Below are 23,444 nucleotides of genomic sequence, written 5' to 3' on the forward strand. Positions count from 1 at the left end.
TTCCCAACCCGCATGCGGGTTGGGACTAAGGTGCCCATTTCCCTACCCTACCCGACCCGAATGCAACTCTAGCGGCATCCTATGTATAGTATTTATGCCGTTAATCAATTCCATGTCGGAAGTGGAACTCTTAGTCACTTGGAACTGTGCATGAATGGTGGAAAGCTGAATTTCTTTTCTTGTGCTCCCGAAAGGAGTTGAGAATCCGTCGTGTATATTCCGTCAAACGGGTGCGCTTCCAATAGTAGATTCAATTGCCGTTCCCTTGTCACCATTGTTGGTAGTTAGTTATATCCATGTCGGAGTGAGGCTGGCATAGCATGACCGATTAGCCTGTCTAGCAATATATTACTGTTATTGGCATCCACTCCTACATGGTAGCATGTCTGCTGGTTGTGTGATTAGATCGAATCCGCGCAGAGCATTCGGGCCGTACAACGAGAATAACGGAAGCGGACTACACAGCGAACGGACGACGTATAATCGGAACCGGAGAGCTATAATAACGCTAATAAGGACCTAAAATGATTGATCAGAAGACCGAAGACCAATTGGAAGCGAGATAATACAGATATTGACAATTCAATTCGCACATGACGAAAATCTGAGTCGCGCGATTTCAATTTGGCCCACATGGCTATAACTATAAGCCTACCCATCCTTCGGGATTCAGACGATTGGACGAGGTGGATGGGCATGATAGCTGGGTATTCTGCTGAATTGGGCATATATGAAAAAAATTACAGAAGGCCTAAGACTAGTAGAGTTTATTCTGGGCAGGAAAATCCTGCAATGGACAGATGGTGAAAAGGAAATCTATAAGATCCTTCACCAGGACTGTACTCAGTCTCATAAGAAGTATGAGCGTCATCATGAAGGTTGGTTCCAAACTGAGTAACTGCATATAGGTGCTTCTATATAAATGAAGATGAACGGCCGAGACTGGCATCCCAGACAGAAAGCCGTGAGGCTCATTGAAGAGGCATTGAAGAAGAATACAAATCTCCAACGCCAGCAAGACACACACAAACCCAGAAAGGATGACAATGAACTTAGCAGCTGATGCAAGCGTGTGTTCACCCCTCAGCGCACCAAGGACATCCAACAGACAGTGATGTGTAACGCGGGACACAATGTGTGTCTCGTGGAATCCCCCCTAGAGCCGTACCATGACTGGCAAAGCGCTAAGATGTCTGGTGGTTCGACAGACGATGTGGAGAGCAACAGTTCCAATCCTTCGACAACCAGCTTCCAATAGGAATCACACATTGCCTTTTGAGAAAGTAGAAATATGCTGATGCTGCGGATAGGCAACATGATCCTGTTATATCTGGAGGATCAAGTCAATCGCCGCCAAGTCCCTTGGCTTGCTTTCATGAGTTGCGTGTGATTGAGCCCGTCTAGTTAACTGAGTTTTGAGCAATAGAATTCGCCGTTAACCGTTTTAATGACCTATTTTCCTTCTCCATCCCATTCCGTCTCTGAGCTGTGTCACACAGCTCAAGATCCCCACATTCACACTCCCCTTCTCTGAGCCACCGGTATGTAATACTCCACCGGTCACCCCGCGGCCTCACTGTTCCATCTGCCAGTGTGTCTGTCTTGCGCTTCTTAATGCCATGAGTCCAATACAGCCTCGCGTCGCCCGTCATCTGCATCATGCTCCGGGGGGTCAAATCAATATCCACTCCCTGCTCGCCCCTGCGAAACTTCATCATGACCGGTGCGCCAAAAGATAGGGCGTAAAGCTGGTCATAAGCCCTATGTGCATCTACATGGGGCGGGATGCCACTGCCTGGTGGATAGTACTGCAAACAGATCTGGTCCGGTGGTCGAGACTCAGTAGTCGGAATCAATGGTTGTAGCCAGTCTGGAAATTCCTTGTATGGGATGTCTGGATCTATGTCAAATGTTTTATAGTCGAAGGTGTAGCCGTAGTGGAGTGACAAGCGGCCGGAGTGATCCGGCCATTTTAACTCATTGAGGAAGATTGAAATAAGGTGTTTCTCGTGCTTCGGCGAAACAAAGTCATCTTGCCAGATAATTCCCGCTGGCTTAATAGGCAGCTCTTTGAACTGGCTTAGCTCCTTTGAGCCCATTCCCCTATCTTTCAACGCTGTGGCAGATGTGAGATGATGCATCCAGAGACGAAAATACACTGTGAAGGATGATGGCAGTCAAACTCTGCTTTCGCTTTTGCCGATTTTCTTTGGCACTTGTCCAATAATATCCGACACCAAAGTGGGTCTTATAATGCTGACATGAGACTAACCATATTCGTTATAGTACCATGTCAAGATGCACTCCCTGGAAGATATAAAGCATTAGAAACCGCCTTCGAAATTCATACCCTCTAAATCCTTCGATCCAGACTAAGAGATCATGTCTTCCCAGGTGATCCTCCCCTCAGAGACCATCATCCACCGGTGTGGTAGCTCCCTAGCCGGCAAGACAAGTATGCTCCCCCCCCCAGCTTGTACATCATCAATAAACCCTCCTAACGATAGTCCAGTCCTAATAACTGGTATATCCAGCCACTCTATTGCCGGCGAGCTCGCCATCCAATTAAGCGCTGCAGCCCCCCATCTCCTCATCCTCAGTGCCCGAGCTGAGGAAAAAGTCATCCCCATCGCCAGGAAAATCAAATCCACAGCCCCCAATGTCGAAATCCGATTTTTAAAAATGGATCTCGGAGACATGACTAGTATCAGAGAAGCAGTTGACACTCTTCGCGATGTCCCGAAGATCGACCATCTCGTATGTGTCGCGGGTGTCATGGTTCCTCCGTATGGAACTACCAAGGATGGGTCCGAGACGCAGTTCGGGGTGAATTATTTGGCGAATTTCTTGTTGATTAAACTGCTTCTCGTGAAGGTGAGGGTTGCTGGGGCCGGATCGTCGATTATCATTGTTGCAAGTAGTGCGGTTAGGAGCGGGAAGGTTGAATTCGGCGATGTTGGGTTTAGTGTTCGTCTCTCTGCACTCACCTTGGTATGTTTTGGTCTAATTATTCATAATAGGAGGGCAAAACATATGATCCTCTGGTGGCATACGCCCAGTCGAACGCTGCCCGGGTCATGCTTGTGAAGGCGCTTGCGGAGAAATTAGGAGATCAGGGAATCCGAACGTTTAGCATTGATCCCGGTGGTATGTATAGTCCCAGACATGCAGTAGGGAAGAAGATTGACCTGTTACTAGCCGTCCGATCTGGTCTGCAACGTCATTTTACGCTGGAATTTCAAGAGATGGTTGCGAGACTGCGAGGTTCTAGTGGTAATTCCTCGGCCCCTGTCCTAGTGAGCACTGCTGACGCCACCGAACAGGACTAGTCGACCTTGATGGTAAGCCGATTGAGTTGCCCCCCTGGAGCACAAAGTCTGAAGGCGCTGCGACTATTATCACGGGCATGATCGACCCCACGATCCAAGGTTCGTAGGCTGTTCCCGTGCGCTTCGCTTATGCAGTACTCACATTCACTAGATTATAACGGTGCCTTTCTCCATAACAATGCAGTGGCCGATGAGGAGTTGCATAGCCATATTCTAGATCAGAATAATTGGGCGAAGCTGTGGGAACTTAGTGAGCAGATGATCCACGAGTCGTTTGCTGTTTAAACGGTGTCTTAATTTGGTGTCATGTTGGAAGGATGTCATTGTGATAGTTTCATTGTGTAATCAAAAATGTCTCGCCCCGCTGCAACCTCCAATAATTCGTAGACTGGAAAGCCTCAGTAGATCCACTCCATAACCACCCCCATTTCCGCGCCATCTTTTCAGATATCTCATACGCAAACGGATCCCACGCCTCACCCCAGATCAGCAATCCAGTCGGTTGACTACAATCACCGGAGCTACCGAAGAGATCATGGCAAAGCTCATCCTCCGAGTACAGATGCAGATTCCGTAGAAGCGCGTCCCGGATCGAGGAGACGGGACACAAATCGATCCAGGGATGATGCATGATACTTTTTTGCAGGTATGTTGGTTGTAAACTAGGTGGTATATCAATGGTAGACGGACCGGGAGTATTAAACGGGGAGGCGATGTCTTCCGCTAAGAGCGCCATGGTTAGACCCATCGTAGTAGCGTTGGTGCTCATGGCACGGATGATGTTCCATTGAGTAACTGGCAGGAGTAATTCGGAGGATAGTGTGTTCGTGGCAAATGCTTGGTAGATGTGGTCTTTTAATTTCTTCAGGATGTTCTGGCGAGCATCTAAGCCAAGGTAGCAGAAATGAACCGTGTTCTCCTCGCTAGCTGGTGATTCCACCGTCCGGTGACTTTGATCGACGTAAACTGTCCACTTTCGAGCGGAAGACCTGGGGTTGTTGACAGATAGTAATGCTTTTCTTTTACCTATAGTGGTGTTTCGTGAGCCATCTCCTCGATGTCCATTCTTCTTGGTCACTTACGGCTGGCGCGCTGGTTCAGGCGATTTTGAACTCTTCTCCGCTCTTTGTGGGCATCTGCTTCGAGTGTTTCATCGTGATGTTCGGACGGGAAATGGCTGGCCATTTTATCTGAGGAATGAAGTTCATCAAGAGCAAAATGTGTTTAACCATAGTACAATTGAAGATTTTATGTCGGACGGAGTTAAAGCCATAACTCCGTCGCACGCAACTTTTTTTTGGCTCTGCCCAGAAGCGACGGTATGTGATAGCTTCGCAATAATTGTGGTAGGTTTCTTTCTCCATGTTTTCCTCCCTATATAATGCCCTCAGCACCTGATTATCCAGGTGGATTGTGTTTCTGGCATATTTGCCAGGTCCATAACCGGGTGCACCAAAGCACTGATGGGTCTACTCAGACCCTGTTGGCCTTATGTATACACCCGGAGTCAGAAAATGGATTTCCCTTCGCACACTAACGGCGGTAGGCAAGTTGCTTCTTGGCGATGAGCCATCGCACCTATCCCAGTATGCATGGTCTTACATTGGTTCTAAAGTTGGAAGCATATTCTCGACCTCGATCTCACGACTTGCACCCAAATGATGGATCAACTTCGCTCCAAGTTACCATCATGTACGGTTTCATTCGAAGAATGCGATGTATCCTCCGGAAAGAGCCAAGCTGCCGTGTTTGAGAAGATTGATGCTCAGCAAAGACGGATTGACATTGTCTTTACCAATGCGGCTATCACTGAAAAAGGAAGTTTATTGCCCTTGCAGAACGAGGACGGCAGCAAGGGACCAAGCAAGCCAAACTTTTCATAATGGAATGAGAATCTGCATTATCTGATCGGCGTCATATACTGTAAGCTATACTACCTCAAAAGACGCAAACTGGCAGAAGAGATACTGGCATGTTCACTTGACAGCCTTCCTTAATACATGTCCAAAACTCAACATCCGCTTCGCAAGGCGATGTGATCACGGTTCTATCATCTGTCGCCCAAGAGGCCTTCTTTGATCATCTACACATAAGATGGGCAGGCAGGACATGTTGACCGCCATGTACAGTCTAGAGTGAGGAGTTATTATTACTGTACTCATTGCCTTCCTAGATTACATACTGGCTGAGTCCATACCATCCAGAGCAAGGACGAAGATGCGCCGTGCACGCCATGTCGAGCCAGTGGGATGAGATGAAATTGACATGTTTACCCTTATATAGGAATTTAAGCGAAAACAGTCATTTTTTATATTCCTCTCCTTGCTTCCTGCCACCGGAAATTGTTTCTTGTACCCCAAGATCTACGGAGTATTAACGTCTCCATATTCCTTTGCATGTTTCACTGGTTTAACCATACTAGTGCGACAGTAAGGAGTATGTCACATCCCTTGGGTTCGGGTTACAGAGATTCCATTGTATATCCCTGGTATAATAGTTCTCATTGGCTGTTGGAATGCTACTTATTTTCCGATGGGAATGGGTTCTGGCCTTAACATTCCGGCGACATGAGATGGGAATGTTTGTCGAGGTACAAAATTGAGTGGAAAGAAGAGACATCGAGTATAAAATCTGCTTTGCCCTCGGGTAAGCTATGATTCTGAAGCTTCGATAATCAAATCTCTTTTCTTAATCTACCCACTTCCTCCTACTTCGCCGCCATGAAGCGTCCAACCGCAGCGAAGGCCCTATTCATGAGTTTTGGGGCTGCTGTCGCGCAAGACTACAACGCCCCGCCACCTGATCTTTCAACGCTCCCGAGTCTTTCTCTTTTTGACACTTGGAGACCTCACATCCACGTCCTCCCACCAGCAGGCCAGATTGGAGACCCATGTGCGCATTACGTTGATCCTGAGACAGGTCTCTTTCATGTTGGCTATCTCCACAACGGCACTGGCATTGCAAGTGTCCAAACAGATGACCTTGTTCACTATTATGATGTGAATGAGAACGGCAACTACTCAATTGTTGCTGGTGGTCCCAATGACCCCCTTGCAGTGTTTGATGGCTCTGTCATTCCCAATGGTGTTGATGGCAAACCAACACTCTTGTACACAGCAGTCTCAGCACTCCCAATCCACTGGACCCTTCCCTACACCCGCGGAAGTGAGGCCCAAGCTTTGGCAGTCACCTATGATGGCGGGAAGAACTTCACTAAGCTGGAAATTCCACCTGTTATTCCTGAACCTCCTGCTGGGCTGGATGTAACTTCCTTCCGTGACCCCTTTGTTTTCAAGAACGGAGAACTCGACCAAGCCCTCAACAGCGATGAGGGAACGTGGTATACTGCAATCTCAGGTGGTATTCAGGATGTTGGCCCTGGTATCTTTCTGTACCGCAATCTGAGCCCTGAGACTTTTACAGAGTGGGAGTATGTGGGAGAGTGGTTCAATGCACCAGCCAACTCCACCTGGGGCAATGGTGACTGGTCCAAGGTCAATGGCTACAACTGGGAGACCGTCAATGCATTGAGTCTTGATAGAGAAGGGTACAACGTTAATGGAAAGACTTTTGTGACTTTTGGCGTGGAGGGGTCATATGCCCCGATTCAGGAGTCTGTCACCTCCATGCATGCCATGCTTTGGGCATCATCCGGTGGTGTGTCAGCCACTGAGGATGGGGATGCAGTTTTCAACCCTGATATGGTTGGTGTCCTTGACTGGGGCTTGTCGGCATATGCTGGTGCCGGAAAAGTTGTGCCGAGCACCGCTCAAGCTTCCTCTGGCAGTGGCGCTCCGGACCGCTTCCTCTCCTACATCTGGCTGACTGGCGATGTGTTTGGAGGAGTTGTGGGGTTCCCTGCTGAGCAGCAAGGCTGGCAGAACACATTGCTGCTGCCGCGCGAGCTGTATGTAAAGGACATCCCGAACGTGGTGAACAACGACCTTGTCCAGGAGACTGGCTCATGGCGTGTGGCTGATGACTCTGGCGAATGCGTTGAACTTGAGACCCTTGGAATCGACATTGCGCGGGAGACCTATGACGCTATTACTAGTGCTCCAGGCTTCGATGAACCAGACAGGACGCTCACATCCGAAGGCGTCATCCCATTTAACCGCTCCCCTGAAACGAGATTTTTCTCTCTCGAGGCCCAAATCTCCTTCCCAGCGTCAGCGCGAGATTCTGCCTTGCAGTCTGGTTTCCAGATCCTGGCCTCGGAGGAAGAGTCAACTACCATCTACTACCAATTTTCGAACGAATCTATCATCATCGACCGCTACAACACCAGTGCTGCTGCGGAGACGACCAGTGGCATTGACGCGTCCCCCGAGTCCGGACGCCTGCGCCTCTTTGACATCGACGACAGCTGCGCTAGCAAAGGCAGCAACGGCGATAAGGACAACGGTCACCACGATCACGGCCACGGTGGCAAGTTCAAGCACAACAAGGGGCCTGCTCTTCACAGCAAAGAAGGCAAGCGACAGGTCGGCGAATCCAACGGTGAGCACATTGAGACTCTGGACCTTACTATTACCGTCGACAACTCTGTTCTCGAGATTTACGCCAATGGACGCTTTGCGCTGTCTACTTATGTTCGGTATGCTTTCATCCTTTTTCCTTCTTTTCTGCTCTTGGGCACGAAATCTAACTCGAGATTAGTCCTTGGTATGCCAACTCGACCGATATTCGCTTCTTCCACAACGGCGAAGGCGAGGTCTCGTTCAGCAACATTCGCGTTGCGGACGGCTTGTACGATGCGTACCCGGAGAGAGCGCGGTAAACGAATTCTTGGACGTTTGGTATCGTCTCACGTCTATTTTTCGTACTGTTCTCCCGCGTCTTGCGAGAGAAGCGAGAGCTGAGCATTACCGTTTTGTGTCTGGGGGCCATTGCGATATGGGGTGGGTAATGACGGTACTCCGTTAACTTAGTTAGATCAATGCCATGTTGAAGTTTATTGAATGAAACGCTCCCTAAAGGTGCATTTTGATCTATTTGCGTACGATTGGACCTGGAACTAGAGTCGCTTGCTGGCAAAAGCCTGCTTCTTCCTTTTCGTTCGCATTTTCCATGGAAGTACCCATTTCCGACATCGATACCGGGTAGCTTGCATAGGAGCGGGACGTCAATCATCTACTAGCGAGAAATGTTGTGTAAAGATGCCGATTCATGACATTGGTGGCGCGTTGATAGCAGAAGCCAACGTCTTGTCTAGACAGTGTTTATCACGATGTCTCCATTACTGTCTAACTCATCTCTCAAAGTAAATTATCCAGAATTCCCCGCGCCTTTTTAATATCCGGCGCCTCGTCTTCCTAATAGGTTAGGGCCTCCAGCGTGAGGTTCAAGTGATCTCTCAGCCCTCTAGGATGAATATTGGGGAGGTTAACATTTCCACTTCGTGTCAAAGCAATAGATATCAGCAACGCTGTAAGCAGAGCCCCAAGATCGAACCAGATGCCGTGATGGCGATGACGAGGACATCGAGCTTGTAAGATCTTCATGCTACTATCCAGACCTGATTGCACGAGTCCCTGTACCATGGTCCATGGCGAAGTCCTCGCTGCTCAGCGGGAAGGCATGGTTGTCTGTGGCTGTTGAAGCGGTACCAGTGGGATGGTAAACAGCATAGAAGAGGAATGGCTGGTAGAGCCATAGACGGATCTCGAGGGATCGGTTGCTCAGTTCCCAGCTGAGCTCCATGGATATTGATTCCTGGGTGTCCAGCATGGAGGATCTCTGTCTAGCATTACCTGGGGTTTGGTCGTTATCCTATCTTATGTTACTGTAATATTGGACAGAAAGCTAATGCGAGAGAAAAATATCTAGAAGTTGGTAGCTTTATCGACAATTGCTCGGTACTCTCGTTGCCTCTGACACTGATCTAGAAAGACCTGATATTTCGCCGCGAGCAGCGCCCTTTCATGCTCATCTTCAGTGGGATAGAATGCCTCCCCAGGTTTGCTCAGTGCGTCGATCACCTCCCACAGATCTACCGTCGTGCCCTCAGAATTTACGTTGGCTGCTTTGACACCCAGCATTGCAGCGCCATGACAAACTGCCGCATGAATGTAGCGTGGAACCACAACAGGAATATTGCATGCCGAAGCAATCATATTGACCAGGATGTCGTTCTGGCATTGCGATCCGGACATGAATATCAAACTAATCTTGTGGCCGGACTTGTTCATCGTCTCCACAATCTGTCTGGTTTGCAGTGCGATAAATTCCAGTGTGCCGTAATAATGGATAGCGAGGCCTTCAATCGATATATCGCTAGACAGACCGACAAGGGAGCCTGTCATATTTGAGTCTGCTAATGGGGACCGGTTCCCGAACAGGTCTCCGTAGAAGAAGAAATACCGTGCTAGGTCTGCCACACAACGCAACCCCCGCTCAGCAGCCAATCCAGTGAGTTGGGAGTTGAGGAATTCGAATATGTTCATCTCGCGGCTCTCGGCACTCGCAAGGGCCTGTCGGGACGCCGGGTGGGTTTCAAGTACATGCTTGAGCAGCTGCCCAGTGGCAGACTGACCTCCTTCAGCCATCCAGCAGCCGGGGAAGATTGTGTCCCGGTACGGGCCCCAAACGCCAGGAACAAAGATTGGATCGGAAGACATTGCGATATGGCAGGATGATGTTCCGGCCACCACAGCCAAGCGTGTGAATGCCTCAATCCTACCATCAAGTGTCGGGTCCGAGCTTGTATTGCTTGCCCACTCCGGCTTCATATCCACTTTGGCGCCAACGGTACCTATCCACCCGGCGTATGCATCGATCACGCCGCCCCCAATTGCAACTCCAGGCCGCAAACCGAGCTCGCTAGCAGCCTTCTCGCACAGAGTGCCGCAGAACTCGCCTGCATTCAAGTGTCGACCGTTCTAGTCATGATAACATAAGCAATCCATCCATGTTGTATGCACGCGCATCAATTACCTCACCGTTCACACCTCCAATCCGATCGAAACCGCAGTCAGCCAGATCAGCCAGGCCTATCTCCTGCAAAAAGTCCTCCTGCCAGCCCTTGACACTCCCCTCAACGCCCTTTGGTAGATACCCCTGCTTGCAGACCATGCTAGAAAAGCTCCTAGTATTCCCACCTGTAGCAAGGTGGGTCAGGGCATCGACAAGGTCATAAAACTGACATTTCGCAAAGGTCTCCTCGGGCATGTTGTTCTTCAGCCAGAGAATCTTCGGAATCTCCATCTCAAGGGACATCTTTCCGCCCACGTATCGCAGAACTTTGTGGCCCGTGGCATTTATGACATGTGTTTCCTTGACCGCACGGTGATCTAGCCACAGAATGACATTCCGATCGGTATTGAAACCTGGGCCGGTGACTGAGACGGATTCATCAGTCTCTGTTGAAAAAGCGCATAGCGAGCACGTTGCGTCGAAGCCAATGCCGTGGACGAGGGATGGTGAGATGTCGTGTTCATCGAGGGCTCGACGCACAACTGTGCAAATGCATCGCCAGATATCAGAGGTCGATTGCTCCTAGATTCGCAGTAGGTTTTAGCATAGAATTAAAAAGAAGGGTAGGAGCACATAGTAGAGACGTACATAATAGCCCTGCTCTGGTAGCCAAAGGCCAATGTTTTCGGAGGCTAAGCCGACAATGTCGCCATTGTGGTCAATAACACAGGCACGCGCGCTTCCTGTTCCCACGTCAATGCCAATATAATATCCTGTCTTAGTCTGCATGGTGGTAAAGAGGCTAGATGGATGGTTACTTTGACAAATTGACATATATTCATGAAAAGCCAGGGCTTGTGAGACACTCAAACTATATATGTAGTCTGCAGAACCGAGAGCTTAAAATGGTTCGGGCATCTCGCCTTTTTACCCGAGTTGACTCCACAGGCTCACGGCATTTTGCCCAACATTAGTACTATACACCGTCAAAGCTTGTGGCGCATGCTAAGAGGCAGCTGAGTAGTACAATCTTTCCGGCCGGAAGAAGTTGTAGGCTACATAAACATAGTGTACAAAGGCCACACTTCCGAAAGAAGTACGTTCCAACTATACATATCCAACATTAAACAAATGTACTTCCCGATAAATGCCTAGTCTTCAACCCCGGCAATCAAAAATTTGATGCCATTTCCATCTTTCACCTGCTGAAAAGCCCGCTGAGTGTCTTCAAACTTCACAATATCAGTGACCAAATCCAGGGAATTGACCTTCTGCGAAGCGACAAGCTCAATCGCAAGCTTATAATCACCGGTAGCATACCGGAAACCTCCCTTCACGTTCAATTACTTGGTGCAAACGGCTGTGATGGGGGAAGCGACTTCATCGTGGCCCATGCCTCCTTGGACGTATGTGCCGCCGGGTCGAAGAACGTGGATACCAGTCTTGATGGAAGCCTCTGCCCCCGACGCATCAATCACCACATAAGCCCCATTGCCAAGTTCATTTTCCACACCCAAGCGCGCGGCATTGTTGAAGACCGAGACATCGACCAACGGTAGGAAGTTCGATGTTGTTGTAAACTCTCTGGCAAATTCCAATCTGTTGCGCTGAATGTCTACTGCAACCACCTTTGCAGCCCCGAATGCATTGGAAACCGCACGGCACAACAATCCGACCGGTCCAGCGCCGAAAATCACAACCGATGCACCAGGTGACACATTTGCCTGTCGGACAAGATGCACCGCGACCCCGAGCGGTTCCACAAGCGCACCCTGCTCCAGACTAAGGCTGTCTGGCAGCTTGTAGCAGAGGTCCTCTGGCAGGCGGTAGTATTTCGCTAGGGTGCCGTTATAGGGAGGGGTCGCGGCAAACGCCATTGCAGGACAGAGGTTGTATGTTCCGGCCTTGCACGCATTCCGGAGGACTCGTACCCCAGCACTATCGGTTGCTCGACTTTGAAGCGTCCAATCTCTCCGCGGTTCCAGTAATGTATCTGGGGAGCAAATGGTGTTAGCCAGCGTCAGATTCGTTTAGAAAGAATACCAGGATAGACGAGCTTACATCGCTGCCACAGATTCCTGTGAACTCCACCCTCACCAGAACATCGTCGTCATCACGGATCTGTGGGATCGGGCGATCCTCAAATCTCAGGCTCTGAACTTTTTCAAGGACAAAGAACAGATTCTGTGTAGGTTGTATTAGATGATCGCTCATAGCACGAAAAGAACTTCGATCCACTGACCTGCATTTTTCCGTTCATGGGATGCAACGCTTGTACAGCCTGCCTAGGTACTCGAACGGTACAGAGGGCCTCGTTTAAATACCATTTGAACATGCACCCATCCCTCATGAATTTCAATGCTTCCGTTCAATAACGGAGTTTATGCCGTCTTGTCCGTCCGCGCCCCACAACCCTAGATTGATACGCTCAATCCACATCCCCGTCTAATTTCCGGGTCTCGACCCCTCCACTCCCGCGCGGGATATTCGGCGAAACAGGTCTTCAAACTCTAGGCTTCTCCGGAAGAGCATCCAAAGACATCGATCCAAGGTCTACTATGTGCGCTAAGCCATGGATTAGTTGAGGTTCAGGGAGGCAAAGTGTTCAATCCAGTAGGCCATCGCCAGACCTCCGATATTCTAGGACGATGAATTGATCAGATTTCGGCCAAAGCGACTAACGAGGGTGTTAAGAAAAACGTACCATGACAAACTCAAGAGCCAAAAGCGCTCCTCGAGCGGAGTGGCTGCTGACCTCCGCTGACCAGACCGGAATAACACAGTCGATAGACCCAACTCCAATGCCAGCTGGATGTACGGGATATGTCAGTCTCGTACAAAAAGCTCGAACGGGGTTGGACTCACCAAGAACACGTCCAAAACACATCCACGTGATATCATAAGCCGATGCCTGTAGTGCGGCGCCCAGAATGATCCATAAACAGCCAAAGATAATAGCTTTAATACGTCTGCATTGATCGGCCAAGGATCCTGCCATGAGTGCCCCAATCATTGTGCCCCCATAGTATACGGCAACGATACCACCTTCCGCAGCTGTGTTCCTAGAGCTCCCTAAACTTGGTACGAGGATACGCCCAGTAAGCCATGGCATTGATAGTGTACCTTTGAGAGGGAAGATGCCCATGAGCTTTTGGTAATCAGGATTGAGATTTACCATCGACATCACACCCTGGTCATACCCGTAGAAGCAAATCGCAGTGCCTTATATCAAATTAGTCAGGGGTGAAAGACAGTAGGTACACGGATTCCTCACCAGCAAAGAGGCTGAGTACCCTATACATCGTCGCAGGATTCTTGAACCTTAGCATTATGGATTGACTGTATTAAACCAGCTGACACAGCAAAGCTCCTGGGAGATGTGATGGAGTGAACATGACGGAGAATCATCGTATATATACCGAGACTTTTGCATTCCTCTGCAACATTCTATTGAGGAGTTTCACTTTGGTGTTTTCTAAACTCGATTTCGGGGTGTATATAAAGCGTTATGACCTCGTTATGTTTTTGTCTAATGGTAACACCACGCCTTAGACCAATTTTTAAAGACCTCGGCCTATGTCCAGGAGTTTATCTCGACATTGAACTTTGGTTAGTCGTGGCGTCATGGGGGTCGGACCGAAATTGCGGCGGCTGTCACCCTAAATCCGGGGCGAAAGGGACGGAGATTCTTGACATCACACATTTGGTTGCCACTAAATCCAAAATAAAAATTGGAAATAAGAAATGATTCTCCCTCCCCATCATGACACTTTCCATCCCCCACCGTCCCGTCTACAAATGAACCATCGCCAACCGGATGATATGGACGCCTGGATTCTGGGCAACGGCGTCCAGCCACTTGCAGCCGCCGTGTACTTAATCGAAGAAGTCAAAGTACCGCCGAACCGTGTGCATATTCTCGAAACTATCGGCAAGGCCGGGGAATGTACCGTGAGCGCCGGCGACCCGGTCAATGGCTATGAATATCGGAGTGGAGCAGTGCCTGTATTCAGTGGCGTCTGGGTTGAGGATCTTCTTTGTAAGGTTCCTTCACAGACTCGACCAGGGAAAACGGCTCTCGATGATGTTATGGAGTTTTATGAAGTGGGATACTCTGACAGGACGCTATGTACACGGTTTCTGGCGGAAAAGTCGGGTGGAATCTCTTGCATCAACACAAAACAGGTCAGCCTGGGTTTCCGGGATCGTAGGGATTTGTCCAGACTGTCTGGGAAGACAGAACAATCGCTGGAACGATCGCACATTCTTGATCACTTCCATGAGAGCTTCTTCAAGAGTGATTACTGGTTGATGATTGCTACTACGTTAGTACTTTACCCTTGCAGGCCCAATTCTTTTCTTTGAACCGACATGACCACATCTCCATGCAACATAGGTTCGGTTTCCAGCCATGGCACAGCGCAGCCGAATTCCACCGCTACGTCCGCCGCTTCATGCACAATAGCCACGGGCTGAACGACTTCCATCCTCTATACGAAGGCCGCGTCAACCTCCACCAGGCCGTCACAGCACCGGTGGCAGCCTTCCTCGAGTCTCGTGGCGTCGACTTCCAATGCCACACGACAGTCACCGACATCATCATGGACCCCCCCGACAAATGCCACCGAGTATCAGCCATCGAATGGACGAAAGCAAACGAACCCAAAAAGGGAACAATCACCCTCGCCCAGAACGACATTGCCATCGTATCCCTGGGCAACATCATGTCCGGCGCCGCGACAGGATCCAACACAACGCCCCCGGATCTAGAGCTCATTGAGATCCACAAGGGCCTGGACGAAAACTGGCTGCTATGGCTGGAGTTGTGCACGAAACATCCCAAATTCGGAAACGCGTATAACTTTTGCACACGCATGCTGCAGTCCCGTCTCGAGGTGTTCACCGTCACCTTAAAATCCCCGGAATTCTTGAACCGGTTCATCGCGCTCACGGGCGACCAACCGGGGTCTGTGCCATATGTGACGATAAAAGACAGCACTTGGCTGATGAGCATGAGTGTGCCGCGGCAACCGTTCTTCGCAGACCAACCGCCCGACGTGCACGTTTTCTGGGGCTATGCGATGCACCCAGAGAAAACAGGCGATTTCATCAAGAAGCCCATGATCAATTGCTCGGGGGAGGAAATCATGATGGAGTTACTGCATCATTTAAAATTCCCAGTGGAGACGATAACCTGCGATGCAATCACGATTCCATGCATTTTGCCGCGGATGACATCTATGCTGCTGCCACGGGTGGCTTCTGATCGACCGCAGATTATACCCGAGGCTATGACGAATTTGGGATTGATAGGGCAGTTTGTGGAGATTCCGAATGAGGTGGTGTGCTCGATGGATTATGGTGTGAAGGGGGCGCAGATGGCCGTGGGTCAGTTAATGGGGCTACAGGAGCAGGAGCCGGTTAAGGCCAGCAAACCAAAGAAAAGCTCCGTGTTTGGTTTGTCTCGATTCTTATAGTCGCAAGTAAGGTGTTGTCTTGATAATCGTGGCAACAGAGCCTGGAGAATAGTGGAAGAAAAAGCATGGTATTACAAACGATGTAAAGACCATCTCTTATATACCAGTTTAGATTAGCTCAGTTATTCAATATGTATATAGATTATACAAGGAGAACAAGCAAGTCAAATCACAATTGGACCTGGGAAGAATCAATAAAGCTCCCATCCTGCATATCACGAGCACGGGCGAAACGACATCTTGAAAGCTCTCTTTCACCATGGGCGCCCCCAAACTCCCTTCTACCGGACCGAACACACTCAAGACTCTCTCTGGGATATACTGAGAGCTTCGTAGACATTGACATCTCGATATCAAAATCGAACTTTTCAACGACTGTATTTCCGACGCTCTCCGTCTTCCGAGGCCTCAAACGTCTTCTGTCCTCCGAATCGATACTTGTCTCGCAGGTAGATCTTGTAACCATGAATTGTAGTATTTTCTGACTTGACTGGTTGTATGCACAGACACCTCGATGCTGTCATGAAAAAAGATGTGTAAGAGGGCATTTTAATCTATTATGGCCATCTGAGTAATTTATTCACAATTTAGCTCTATAAATACATGTAAATCCAAAACACCTTGAGAAAATTCTCAGCTAACAATTTAAAGAACAACGGTAAGACAATACGAACAATCTAGACCTAATTAATAAACCCAATCTCCCTCCAAATATGAATATACTTTCTGGCAACCTCCTCACTAACAGCCCCAACAGCAGAAAGAGTCTTCGAATGCTGCAAAGTATGCCCTACATCTAAGACTAGCCCACCACATGACATGCGCAGATAATTGCTATCCAAAAAATCCAACAGCATCGAGGCTGGATTGTCTCGCTGCGGTGCGGCGCGTACCCGCTCCACCCAGTCATTGAAAGGGATGAGATTGGGGATGTTGAGAGCGTCTGCCAGTGTGGCATTCATCTCCTTCCAGGGCTGACCGACCGGGTTTTCGATGTGGTAGATGGGGTACGGATCGTTGTTGGATAGGACGAGATCGGACAAAGTGCCCGCCATGTCGTTAACGGGAGTCCAGTAGACCGTTCCGTCGACATCTGGTAGGGCATTTAGAGTCTGGGATGATTTAATCAGAAAGCAGAAATGTTCCATTGGATTCCAGTATCCGCTAGTCTTGGACCCGGCAATTTGTCCCAGGCGGACGACCATGGTGCGGAATCGATGCGGATGCTGATGAAGAGTCTCGTCGAGCATTCGCTCGCATCCCCATTTCGCCTCGCTATATCCGTTACACAGGACTGCGTCGATGCCAACTCTATCTTCTGGGACGAGCGTTTTGATCTCCCCATTACCCAGTCCATAGTGCCCAACGACACCGATGGACGAGACCATCTGGAAACTGAAGCGGAACGTATTCGGACGACGGGCAACAACGTGGGAAGCGAAATCAATGAGATTGCGCATCACCTGGAACTGCGACTCGAAGCCGGCCAGAGCGCGCTTTGCACTCATGGGCCATGCGTTGTGGATGAGATGCGTGACTGAGCTGACAAGGCTGTCATATTCGCTGCTGGAGAGTCCGAACATCGGCTTCGTGCTATCTGTCTGTAAGACTAGCAGTTTTGGTTTGAGATGTTCGGGGAACCGAATTCCTTTTCCTCTCATTGCTTTGATTTGTCGCTCAAATGGATCCGCTCTGTTCTCGCGATTGAGACAGATGATTGTCTTGATGTCTGGGAGTTGAGCCATGTGGTAGACCAAGTGGCCTCCCAGGCTTCCGGATGCTCCGGTGACAAGAATGACTTTTTCAGCGTCGTCTGGGGCAGGCAATGAAGGGGAAGCAGTGGGGAGAGAAAAGCAAGCCATATATTTTTCAAGATAAGCATCGACTGCTTCTTTTCGTGCGGCCAGATCTCCTTTCATGGCCTCGAATAATGCAGTCTCCTGAACTGGAATAGGCACTGGCTCTGAGAGCTCTGGGTCTGGAGGGGGAGAATTATCATTCGTCTCTCCAAGCAGCAAGAGCTTGAGGTCAGCCATGGTTGGACAATCCAGAAAAAGCGACTCGTGTTGAATATCCATCTCAAGCTCGTCTCTAAACCGACTAACAATAACAAGAGACAATAGGGAATCGAGCCCGGAATCAGCGAAATTCATATCATCCGTGAGATCCTCTACTGCGACTCCACTCTCCTCACTAATGATCTGAAGGACTCGCTCAAAGACGTCTTTACTGATACCAGGAAGAGGATATTCCTCTGTGGCTGGCGTGGCAACGCCTGACGCATCTGACTCGGTGTCGCTGGTATCTCTCGGGGTGGAGCCTTCAGATCCCTGCAGGAAGACTCTGAGATCGCTGACGGTGGGATACTCAAAGAACAGGGCGCTAAAGTCGAGTTCGGTGTCCAGTTCCTCTCCGAATCGGGCGGAGATGGTCAGCCCGAGGAGAGAGTCGATGCCCACATCAGCGAATACGGTTTTGTCGGTCAAGTCAGATACAGCGAGGCCACTTTCCTCTGATATGATGGCCAATGCCTTTGTTAGCTTGGATGGTTCCGATGCTTTGGACACGGCGGAAGCAAGTTGACCTCGAGGCTTGGTCACTGTAGGTGCAGCAGCTGGCAAGGCGGGTTGCTTGTTGGATTTTTTTCCACTTTCGATAGAAAGAATGAACTTTAACACTCGTCGTGGAACACCTTGGATCTGTAGCACACTGCGTTAGCAGTTGTCTCATTATATCAAGAGAGAGGGAAAAAAAAAAAAAAAAAAAAAAAGGACGCACCGCAATCTGTCCAAAGTAAGCGACAACAGTATCGCCATCACAGATGACCACATCTCCATGCCAGAGTTTATCATCACCCTCTTCCATCCGAGTATAAGTCATGTAGACCTTGTCCAAATCCAAAGGCTCGAAAATTTGCAACGACCCCCATCCATGATTCATAAATACATCCTTATCCAAATCCGTATAATCATTGCAATTCATGGTAAAGCCGCACGACTGGGTGAGGGAGTCAATGACAGCCGGATGGGTATGGAAATTTCCATCTCTCTTAACTGTGCCGAAACTGAGTCGACTTGATGCTTCCAGCGTGTTGCTGTTGAGCACGATCTCGTCAATGGCGCGGTAGTCGTCGTGGAACCTGGCCAGGGGTCGAATGGCGCGGTAGACCATTGGTCGGTTGAAGCGTGCTGTTCTTCCCTCGGCAATGCCATCTCGAAGAGCTTGCATTTTCTGCTTGAATGTTGACATGTTGTTCTGGAGGACCTGTTGAAGACTTCTGTCCGTGAATCGGACCACGCATCGGGCGTGTTCTTGGGGTCTCTCCTTGCTCTGTATTCGTTAGTGACAATTCGTGAGAGCAGAAATGATGCTGTGTACATACATCAAAAGACATGAACTTGATAGCGGCAGATCGGGAAGACCAATCCACATCGACATGAGCTTGCAGAAGCTGTTGAGTGGAATCAGCCTTCAGAATCAATGCTTTGGAGATAGACATGTCCGAAACATCGACGAAATCATCTTCCTGAGTGGGTTGATAGTGGCGAATAAGATAAGTGCCCAGAGAAAGAGCCATATCTGCATAAACGGATGGAGTACAGAGTGGAATTCCATCCACTTCGTGCCCTTGCACAAGTGGGCTCAGGTCCTCCCGAGAAATATCCGCCTGGACAATCAAATGAGCTGATTGAGAATTGCTAGTCTCCTCAACAACTTTATGAATTGTAGTAGTCTCCAGTCCCAACGCGTTGGAGATGACCAGGGGAGGATCGCCTTTGCGCAGCGACCAGTCATTCACATACGGAATCCAGTATTCCTTTAAATCCCAGCTATACGACGGCAGGGGGAGAACAGTATGCGATGCTTGAAAGTCGCGCTGATATTCCGCCCAGGAGATATTGGCGCCCATAGTATAGAGGGATTTCAATGTAGTGCTGAGAACATTCCAGATTGGCCGGCCGCGATGTGATGAGGCCATACATGTGATCTGCGACCCGAGAGTAGGCCTCACCATACCGGAGATGGCCGGGTGAGGGCCAAGTTCGAGGATGGAGGTTGTGTCCGTGATGATTTGTTGGCTACGCGCTGTCAAAAGAGCGTTGAGAATGTTGACTGGTTGACGAGAATGACTGGCGAGATAGTCTGGACCGAAGACGGCATTTGTAGGATCAATGACACTTCCATCCAAAGGACACAATATGGGGAATTTGGGTTTGGAGAAGGTGACTCCACCAGCGACTGTTTTGAAGTCAGACAGCATGGGCTCCAGCTGTGAAGAATGGAATGCGTAGGGGACTTTAAGAAGAGTTGATTTCATGCCGGAGTCAGCAAGTAATCCTGCGAAGATAGAAACATCCTCGTTGGAACCGGCCAGAACTGTCTCTACTGGCGAGTTGATGCAGGCAATCTCGTACTGGTGGTCTTTGAGAACGACGGCAATATCATCAACAGACCCCTTGATGACAAGCATTGAATGAGTATCCCGAGTACACTTTTCCTGTAGCAATTCCGCCCTCTTTCCTACCAGGTACAATGTATCTGCATCGGAAAGAACCCCAGCGACATTGAGAGCACTGTATTCACCCAGACTGTGTCCTACGACAGCAGTAGGAAATATATTCCATGATGCCCACATTTTGCTCAATGCAATCTGCATACAGACATTGGCGAGCTGAACAGCCAACGGAGCAAATGCACTGATATCCTGTTCGTTCGATTGAATGACAGGCAACATGGAAGGATAACCCAGGCTGCGAACAATCTGATCCAACCGACACATTTCACTGCGAAAGACAGAGAAGGATCCAAACAGCTGTTGTCCCATTCCGGGATATTGAGCGCCCTGGCCAGTAAATGCGAAGACCATCTTGGGTGCGTTTATGGGTCGTGTTATTCCGGAATTGTCTACAAGTGCCTTTTCAATTTGCGCAGTGATATCGTCCATAGTGGAACCGGTCAACATGACACGGTGAGGATGATGTATACGACGGGCGGTTGTGGTGTACGAAAGCTGCCCCAGGGGGGCTGTTGGGTTCTGCTTGAGGAATTCGAGTAACGATCGGAGATTGCCTTGGAGAGACACGCCATTTTTGGCTGATACAGCCACAAGATGAACGCTTCGGGGGTCGGTTTCACTGGACTCCAGGGGAAGTGGAGCGTCTTCAAGTAGTAAAGCCGAGTTTCCACCGGCAGCACTGAAGTTGTTCACAAACACGCGTCTAGACTCGGATGAATCAGAGCTGCGATTCCAGGCAATTGGCTTGAGAGCGATGTGAACATTGCGGTCCGCGAGATCGGTTGGAAACTTGCGGTTAATCTTGGTCTTGATTCCACAGTGTGGGACGATAATGTTCTTCTGCATCATCAGGAGCACTTTGATGAGACTGGATACTCCAGATGCAGCTTCTCCATGACCGATGTTCGCTTTGGCAGATCCGATATACAGATTCTCATCGGCCGTTCGTTTCTTCTTTACCTGGGACAATGGTGGTGCGAATGTATCCAGAACACTGGACATTTCACCCGCATCGCCAGCTTGAGTTCCACTGCACCCGTTAGCGTACAGTCAGGAACCGGATATAGGTTGAATACGTACGTCCCATGCATCTCCACATAACTAACAGTGTAGGGATCAACTCCGCTCTGGTTAAGAATCTTGCCAAAGATAGCACGCTGCGCCCCAACATGCGGCCGAGTAATTGACTCTGACTCCGCCGAGTGGTTTGTATACGCACCCAGAATGACACCGAGAATAGGATCACGATCAACCACCGCATCATCCAGACGTTTGAGAACCACAGTCCCGACACCCTCTCCACGACAGTATCCATCGGCACCATCATCAAACGTTTTGCAATTGCCAGTCCGCGAGAGAAAGTGACCTCTATCCAACCCGGCAGTGAAATCCGGGTTAGTGAGAACATTTGTACCACCGGCAATGGCTGTGTCAATATCACCTCTCCAGAGTGAGTTACACGCTAGATGAATACCGGCCAGACTAGACGAGCAGGCCGTATCAATTGCGTAGCTGGGCCCGCTGAACTTGAAGTAGTAGTTAATACGCCCAGGGATAAAGGCTCGATTTCCTCCAGGGATGAAATAAGTGTCAATGTTTTGGGAGCTGTTCGTCTCCATCCAGTCGTTGCTTGTCACGCCATAAAACACACCCACGCGATCACGTCTGGTAGAGGGAGTCGCGTCGGGGACGATACCGGCCTGTTCAATGGCTTCATACGCAGTCATCAGCGCGATTCGTTGTGCGGGGTCGATCTGAGGTGCCTCTCGTGGGGAGATGTTGAAGAAACGGGCATCGAAGGCAGCCGGATCGTCTAACCAACAACCAAAGGGAGTTGCGCTGGTGTTTTTCCTGGATCCAGTTGGATCGACATGCGTTTTGGCATTCCAATGCAGATCGGAAACGGGTTTGTGCATGTCCAAGCCTTGGTATAGAACATCCCAGAACGCCTCGTTATCTTTAGCACCTGGGAATCGCCCTGACATACTAACAATGGCCAATTTGGGCTTCTTGGGGCTAGCGGATGAGAGTTCCTTTGGAAGGGTGGGTTGTTTGTGAATGGAATCAATCAGAGATGCAAGTGGCGTCTGCTTGAGGACGGTGTAAATGAGCTGATCTGCTGTAGTTCCAATCGGGACAACTGTAAATGAATCTGGAGTCATGCCTTGAATACAACTCTGCAGATTATCCAATATATCATTCCACTTAATTGGCTGCAGTAGAACCTGCTCGACTGCATCTGCCATGAGAGACGCAAACTGAAGTCCAACAGTGGATTCGGTTCTCGACAGGAGAGGGGTCTGCCCAGTACCCCTGGTAGAGGCCAAATTGCGAGTAATATCTCCAACATCAAACGCAGAGTATAGGTGAGAGGCATGGTATGGGCCGTAGATTGGGATACTCTTGCATCGGAGATGTTCGATGTCGAGGAGCTGCTCGAGGGATTTCGGAGGCCCACTGACGGTGATGCCGTTCGGTGCATAGGCACTGATATAGGGTCTGTTAGTGACCGGAAGGATCTGTAATTGTCAGCCAAGTATTTGAGATATGCAGAATGGGAGATATACAGTCTGTTGACAGAACCTGTGAACCGCTTCAGCAGACAATGAGCCAGGAACGATGATTGACCAGCTCTGGTCGGAGTCGGCGGGAGCAATTCGCTTTGCAGCGTCTGTAACCAGCATTCCAGTTCTAAAGGAAATGGTGACTGCATCAACAGCCATGGGAACGAGATCGAGTACGTTTCGACTACAACTGACAGCCGCTGCAGCCAGGGCACCTGTACACAAACCCAGAACCCGCGAGTCCGCGTGTGAATAAAAAGTATCCGCTTGGCTAGAATCGATCAGTTAAATCGCCATAATAGAGACATGGAGACTACGTTACCTGATAAAAGATCCTAGTTGATAAAGACAAACAATCGCCATATCAAGCGGTATACATCTCTTTCCGGATGGGTCCCACAAAACCAGATCTTCAAGACAGGTAAATCTTGGAAGATCATCCCGAATGTAAGATGCAAGAGTAAAGATCTCCGTGCGAACTGCATTGTATGCTTTTACCAGAAAGTCCTCGAGTATGGGGTTGTCCCTGTGCCGAAGCAAGTCCTTCAGATGGGGTTGGATGTCGAATGTCTGGTCTCCGAAGAGGTACAATTTCAGTTGGTTTGACATGGTGATTGTTGAACTGATTTTCTTCTGTTCTGCA

At 49.4% G+C, this 23,444-nt stretch overlaps 10 protein-coding genes across 10 annotated transcripts; 4 read left to right on the top strand and 6 right to left on the bottom strand.

The window, feature by feature from the left end:
• Positions 1–1,400: 1,400 nt before the first annotated feature.
• ASPGLDRAFT_116349 (uncharacterized protein) lies at positions 1,401–2,099 on the bottom strand (the record flags this gene model as incomplete). The annotated part of the gene is made up of 1 exon (XM_022539766.1): positions 1,401–2,099. One exon carries the CDS (start codon positions 2,097–2,099, stop codon positions 1,401–1,403), a length of 699 nt encoding a protein of 232 aa, XP_022405029.1.
• Positions 2,100–2,182: 83 nt separating this feature from the next.
• Positions 2,183–3,639, top strand: ASPGLDRAFT_699898 (uncharacterized protein). The gene is made up of 6 exons (XM_022549426.1): positions 2,183–2,455; positions 2,513–2,967; positions 3,021–3,147; positions 3,199–3,273; positions 3,324–3,428; positions 3,481–3,639. Exons 1-6 carry the CDS (start codon positions 2,383–2,385, stop codon positions 3,612–3,614), a joined length of 969 nt encoding a protein of 322 aa, XP_022405030.1. The 5' UTR covers positions 2,183–2,382; the 3' UTR covers positions 3,615–3,639.
• A 24-nt stretch (positions 3,640–3,663) lies between these two features.
• On the bottom strand, positions 3,664–4,514 carry ASPGLDRAFT_117589 (uncharacterized protein; the record flags this gene model as incomplete). The annotated part of the gene is made up of 2 exons (XM_022539886.1): positions 3,664–4,355; positions 4,412–4,514. 2 exons carry the CDS (start codon positions 4,512–4,514, stop codon positions 3,664–3,666), a joined length of 795 nt encoding a protein of 264 aa, XP_022405031.1.
• A 289-nt stretch (positions 4,515–4,803) lies between these two features.
• Positions 4,804–5,438, top strand: ASPGLDRAFT_41923 (uncharacterized protein). Its single transcript, XM_022545511.1, has 2 exons — positions 4,804–4,822; positions 4,876–5,438. Exon 2 carries the CDS (start codon positions 4,991–4,993, stop codon positions 5,210–5,212), a length of 222 nt encoding a protein of 73 aa, XP_022405032.1. The 5' UTR covers positions 4,804–4,822; positions 4,876–4,990; the 3' UTR covers positions 5,213–5,438.
• A 485-nt stretch (positions 5,439–5,923) lies between these two features.
• Positions 5,924–8,558, top strand: ASPGLDRAFT_41924 (glycoside hydrolase family 32 protein). The gene is made up of 2 exons (XM_022545512.1): positions 5,924–7,926; positions 7,989–8,558. Exons 1-2 carry the CDS (start codon positions 6,050–6,052, stop codon positions 8,107–8,109), a joined length of 1,998 nt encoding a protein of 665 aa, XP_022405033.1. The 5' UTR covers positions 5,924–6,049; the 3' UTR covers positions 8,110–8,558.
• A 596-nt stretch (positions 8,559–9,154) lies between these two features.
• On the bottom strand, positions 9,155–11,033 carry ASPGLDRAFT_117567 (FGGY-family carbohydrate kinase; the record flags this gene model as incomplete). The annotated part of the gene is made up of 3 exons (XM_022539885.1): positions 9,155–10,210; positions 10,266–10,826; positions 10,893–11,033. The coding sequence occupies 3 exons, from the start codon at positions 11,031–11,033 to the stop codon at positions 9,155–9,157; spliced, it is 1,758 nt and encodes a 585-aa protein (XP_022405034.1).
• Positions 11,034–11,395: 362 nt separating this feature from the next.
• Positions 11,396–12,333, bottom strand: ASPGLDRAFT_71426 (uncharacterized protein; the record flags this gene model as incomplete). Its single annotated transcript, XM_022549553.1, has 3 exons — positions 12,306–12,333; positions 11,624–12,237; positions 11,396–11,575 (listed from the first exon to the last, which is right to left on the bottom strand). The coding sequence occupies exons 2-3, from the start codon at positions 12,119–12,121 to the stop codon at positions 11,396–11,398; spliced, it is 678 nt and encodes a 225-aa protein (XP_022405035.1). The 5' UTR covers positions 12,122–12,237; positions 12,306–12,333.
• A 488-nt stretch (positions 12,334–12,821) lies between these two features.
• On the bottom strand, positions 12,822–13,546 carry ASPGLDRAFT_31514 (uncharacterized protein; the record flags this gene model as incomplete). Its single annotated transcript, XM_022544064.1, has 4 exons — positions 12,822–12,884; positions 12,949–13,052; positions 13,110–13,466; positions 13,519–13,546. The coding sequence occupies 4 exons, from the start codon at positions 13,544–13,546 to the stop codon at positions 12,822–12,824; spliced, it is 552 nt and encodes a 183-aa protein (XP_022405036.1).
• A 479-nt stretch (positions 13,547–14,025) lies between these two features.
• ASPGLDRAFT_162654 (oleate hydratase) lies at positions 14,026–15,902 on the top strand. Its single transcript, XM_022542518.1, has 2 exons — positions 14,026–14,569; positions 14,641–15,902. Exons 1-2 carry the CDS (start codon positions 14,043–14,045, stop codon positions 15,719–15,721), a joined length of 1,608 nt encoding a protein of 535 aa, XP_022405037.1. The 5' UTR covers positions 14,026–14,042; the 3' UTR covers positions 15,722–15,902.
• Positions 15,903–16,282: 380 nt separating this feature from the next.
• On the bottom strand, positions 16,283–23,410 carry ASPGLDRAFT_162658 (uncharacterized protein; the record flags this gene model as incomplete). The annotated part of the gene is made up of 6 exons (XM_022542519.1): positions 16,283–18,420; positions 18,500–19,051; positions 19,104–21,267; positions 21,318–22,756; positions 22,805–23,072; positions 23,124–23,410. 6 exons carry the CDS (start codon positions 23,408–23,410, stop codon positions 16,405–16,407), a joined length of 6,726 nt encoding a protein of 2,241 aa, XP_022405038.1. The 3' UTR covers positions 16,283–16,404.
• Between the last annotated feature and the right edge of the window lie 34 nt (positions 23,411–23,444).

This window comes from Aspergillus glaucus (assembly GCF_001890805.1).
Source record: "Aspergillus glaucus CBS 516.65 unplaced genomic scaffold ASPGLscaffold_2, whole genome shotgun sequence".
NCBI lineage: Eukaryota > Fungi > Ascomycota > Eurotiomycetes > Eurotiales > Aspergillaceae > Aspergillus > Aspergillus glaucus.